Raw genomic sequence first — 4,159 nt, forward strand, 5'->3', positions numbered from 1 at the left:
CTACCCCAACCCTCTCCCTCCTCCTCCTCCTCCCCTCTCCCCTTCCACTATGTCAATCACAGTCATCTTGGGGCCTTTAGGCGGGCAGGGTGTGTGTGAGGTGTGTGTGTGTGTGTGTGTGTGTGTGTTTGAGCGAGCAACTGAACGCGGCAAGCGCGCGCGCAGGCCGCGTTGACGACACAGCAAACTGTGGAAAATCCGGTACAGTGCACGCACGCACGCACGCGCGCGCGAGCAGAGAGAGAGAGAGAGAGAGAGAGAAGCTGCCAGCCACTCCCCACCTCCACACTTACCCTCTGTGCGAATGTGTGTGTGTGCTTGGATCCTCTCTCTCTCTCTCTCTCTCTCTCTCTCTCTCGCCCCTCCTCCTCCTCCCTCCAACCCTCCAATCCAACCTGCCTGAGAGAGGGAAACGCAACGACGCACGCACGCACGCACGCACATCACACACATCACACACACAACACCACCCACCACCCACCACCACCACTACCACTACCACACACACACACAGACACCGACACACACACTCACTCACTCACTCACTCACACAGAGAGGGGAAAGAACCGGACTCTTGCTTGTAGTGTAGAAGAAGAACTGAAACTGTGCGTGCGTGTGTGTGTGTGTTGGAGAAAAAGGCACGACTACAACATACAGGCTTTTGGTGTGTGTGAAGAAAGAAGGTTTTAGACTCCAAAAGCTGACAGAAAGAGGGGAACTTGGACTGCTTTGCTCGGCCGGAGGGGCAGAGAGAGAAAGAGAGACTTGACTGAACTATCCTTCCTTCCTTCCCTCCACGTGTGTGTGTGTGTGTGTTGGTCGGTGGGTACGTGTGTGTGTGTGTGTGTGTGTGTGTGTGTGTGTGTGTGCTCGGTTTAAAACTGAACTGTGAATAGAGATAGAGAGAGAGAGAGAGAGAGAGAGAGAGAGAGAAGGGGGTTAGCGGGTGGTAGTGAAGAGGGAGTGTGTTGGTTGTGCTGGGTTGGTTAGTTCGTTCGTTCTCTCTCTCTCTCTCTATCTCTCTCTTGTCTCTCTCGTGGTGCTGGCGGTTTGTGGGTGGCGTTGCTTCCTATATCCTCCACTAGGCCTAAGTCTCTCTCAGTGTCAGTCTGAGTCCAGCTGCGCCCTAACTCTCCCGCCCTTGTGTTTACTGCTTACTACTCTACTCCTTGCTCGTAGTGTGAAGGGGTGGTGTCTATTTGTTGTTGTTTTTTTTTAGTGGAGCGTAGTGTTTTATTAGAGTTTGTTGGGTAGACCGGCAGTTGGTTTTGTGGTTGAGTTTTTTTGAGGTTTTTTTTTTCTTTCTCCTTTTCTTCCATTCTTCGTTTCACGGTGTTGGTTTTTTGGGTTTTTTTTTTTACTTATTACTTCTACTACTGTTTAGTTACATCGTCTACTGTTTACTACTACTACAACTACTACTACAGCGATTTGTGTGCTGTTTATTTCTAGTGGTTGGAGCTACTACTTACTGCTGCTGCTACTACTACAACTACAACTTCTGCTTTTTCGTCGTTCATTCTTCGTTCTTCATCTTCTTCCTTCCTTCCATCCATCCGTCGCTCGTCGTGTGTTTTGGGATTATATATATATATATTTTTTTTTACGCGCGGAAATTATCTGTGTCGGGGAAAATGGATTCACAGAACTCTTCATCTTCCGGCAGTGATGAGATTCCTAACGACCCAGGGTGAGAGAGAGAGAGTGAAAAAATTTTTTTGTGGATGCTGTCTTTCTGTCTGTCTGTCTGTCTGTCAACTCTGTTCATCTCTCGTCTTCAGGCTTTGGTCTTTCTTTCTGTCTGTCTGTTGTCTGTCTGTCTTCCACCGGCTCTATCCTTGTCTCGATTTCAGGCGTCGATCTTTCTTTCTGTCCCTCTATCTGTCTGTCTGTCTGTCTGTCACTCTATCCTTCTCTCATCTAGAGGCTTCGATTTTTTTTTTTCTTTTTTCTTTTTTTTTGTTTTCTTCTGCCTGTCTTTGTCTGTCTGTTAACTCTCCGTAGACCTCTGTTCGTCTTCGATCTTTATTTATCTTTGTCACGGTCTGTGTCTCTGTTTGTCTCTCTCTCTCTCTCTCTCTCTCTCTGTGTGTGTGTGTGTGTGTGTGTGTGTGTGCCTCTCTCTCCCTCCCTCTCTCTTTCTCTCTCTCGTACTCGCGCCTCTCTCTCTCTCATCTTCTATCTTCTCTTCCTTTTGTCTGTCTGTCTGTCCCTCTTTCTCTTCTCTCTCGATCGCATATCACTCATTCATTCTCTCTGTGGATTTCTCTCTGGCTCTCTCTCTTTTGTTTGAAGCGATATATATATATATGCGTTGTTTGGGGGTAAATGCAAATCGCCTGTATCTCTATAGATCGGTTTGGGTTTTAGTGTGTATGTGTGTGTTGTGTTGTGTGTGTGTGTGTGTGTGTGTGTGTTTTCGTTGTTCAGTGTTTTGAGGGTTTTTTTTTTTTTTTCTTTTTCTTTTTTTCTTCTGTTTCTTTCTTTTCTATATCTGTCTCTCGCGCAACTAACTCGATCGTGTGTTAGCTAAGTCCTACTACCATACTAGCCTGTGCGCTGAAAATATCGGGATTGTGGGGAGTGGTTGTGTGTGTGTGTGTGTGTGTGTGTGTTGTGTTGTGTTGTGTTGTGTGTTGGGAAAGGCATCGACTGTTCGATCTCTTAGCTTCTTCTGAGTCCTGTGTTATTAATTTTTGTCTTCGTGGCTTCTCTATTTCGTGTCTGTACATCTTTTCTTTTCTTTTTCTTTTTCTTTCTTTCTCACTGTCTGTCTGTCTGTGTCTCTGTGTGTATGAAAAGCCAGTAAATGTGTGTTTGTTTTGTGTCTGTGTGGTTTTTTTTTTAATAATTTTTACTGTCCATACCTTATCCTAAAAGTGTGTGTGTGTGTGTGTGTGTGTGTGTGTGTGTGTGTGTGTGTGTGTGTGTGTGTGGTTTCTCTGTTCTCTCTCTCTCTCTCTCTCTCTCTCTCTCTGTGTGTGTGTGTGTGTGTGTGTGTGTGTGTGTGTGTGTGTATGTGGATGGATTTGCACTATATTTTTAAGGTATATGTTGTGTGATAAGCTTTTTTGGAGGAGGAGAGGGGGGGCTGGGTGAAAGAATCTCGACTCGATTATATTGCTATAATATATATATATATATATATATATATATATATATATATATATATATATATATATATGAGATACATTTATTTGTTTGTTTTAAATATTGTTGTGGTGGTCGTTTGTCGTGTTTGTGTGTGTGTGTGTGTGTGTTTTTTTCTTCTTCTATTTCTTTCCAGTTTTCGAGTTATGCGTGCGTTTCAATGACTGGTGCGAAAGTGCTTTGAATTGTCTCTGCACAAGGTTCATCGCTATATAAATATAATGATCATTTTTTTTAATTATTATTATTGTGTGTTGCAGGAAAATGTTCATCGGGGGACTGTCTTGGCAAACATCACCCGGTAAGTTGGTGTTTTGGGTTTGTTTGTTTTCTTTCTTTCTTTCTTTCTTTCTTTCTTTCTTTCTTTCTTTCTCCGACAATGATAATGATAAAGGAGTAGAAGATCGATGAGGATGACGACGACTGACGACTGATGACGATGAGGATATGATGATGATGATGATGATGATGATGATGATGATGATGAAGACAATGATGATTGTTGATTGTGTCGTGTCGATGGGGATGGGGATGAGGATACGATGGTGATGATGATGATGATGATGATGAAGACGATGGTGATTGTTAATTAATTCTCAATAGTTTTCTTCCCCCATCCCCCACCTTCCCCCTCCCCCTCTTACCCCCCCCCCCCCACCCCCTTCCCATCCACGCACGCTGTCTCGACACCCTCTTCTTTCTTTCTCTCTCTCTCTGCCTGTCTGTCTTCTGTCCAATTGTGTCAGGAAAGAGAGAGAGAGAGAGAGAGAGAGAGAGAGAGAGAGAGAGACAAGAACAAGAACAAAAACTTTAATCTCCAGGCCTCCGGCCCCTAGAAAGCGGTCAAATGTACACAATGTTGGTGATCACGCAGCGACAACAAAAATAATGTAAAATACCTGACTAACTTAAACCTCTAGAACAAAACAAAAAAAAAAGTTTCTTGTACATATTATTAAATTAAATTAATTCTGGTCTTGTTTGTATTTGGTGTGTGTGTGTGTGTGT

The 4,159-nt window shown here is 43.9% G+C and overlaps 1 protein-coding gene across 1 annotated transcript in view; it reads left to right on the top strand.

Moving 5' to 3' along the window:
• Nucleotides 1-553: 553 nt before the first annotated feature.
• Nucleotides 554-4,159, top strand: part of LOC143288082 (uncharacterized) — a 361,766-nt gene continuing 358,160 nt past the window's right edge. Inside the window, exons 1-3 of the mRNA XM_076596359.1 lie at nucleotides 554-823; nucleotides 1,454-1,691; nucleotides 3,412-3,452. Coding sequence (XP_076452474.1) covers nucleotides 1,636-1,691; nucleotides 3,412-3,452 — 97 coding nt within the window. The 5' untranslated portion in view covers nucleotides 554-823; nucleotides 1,454-1,635. The remainder of the gene's footprint in view (nucleotides 824-1,453; nucleotides 1,692-3,411; nucleotides 3,453-4,159) is intronic.

Source organism: Babylonia areolata, chromosome 12 (genome assembly GCF_041734735.1).
Source record: "Babylonia areolata isolate BAREFJ2019XMU chromosome 12, ASM4173473v1, whole genome shotgun sequence".
Lineage (NCBI taxonomy): Eukaryota > Metazoa > Mollusca > Gastropoda > Neogastropoda > Buccinidae > Babylonia > Babylonia areolata.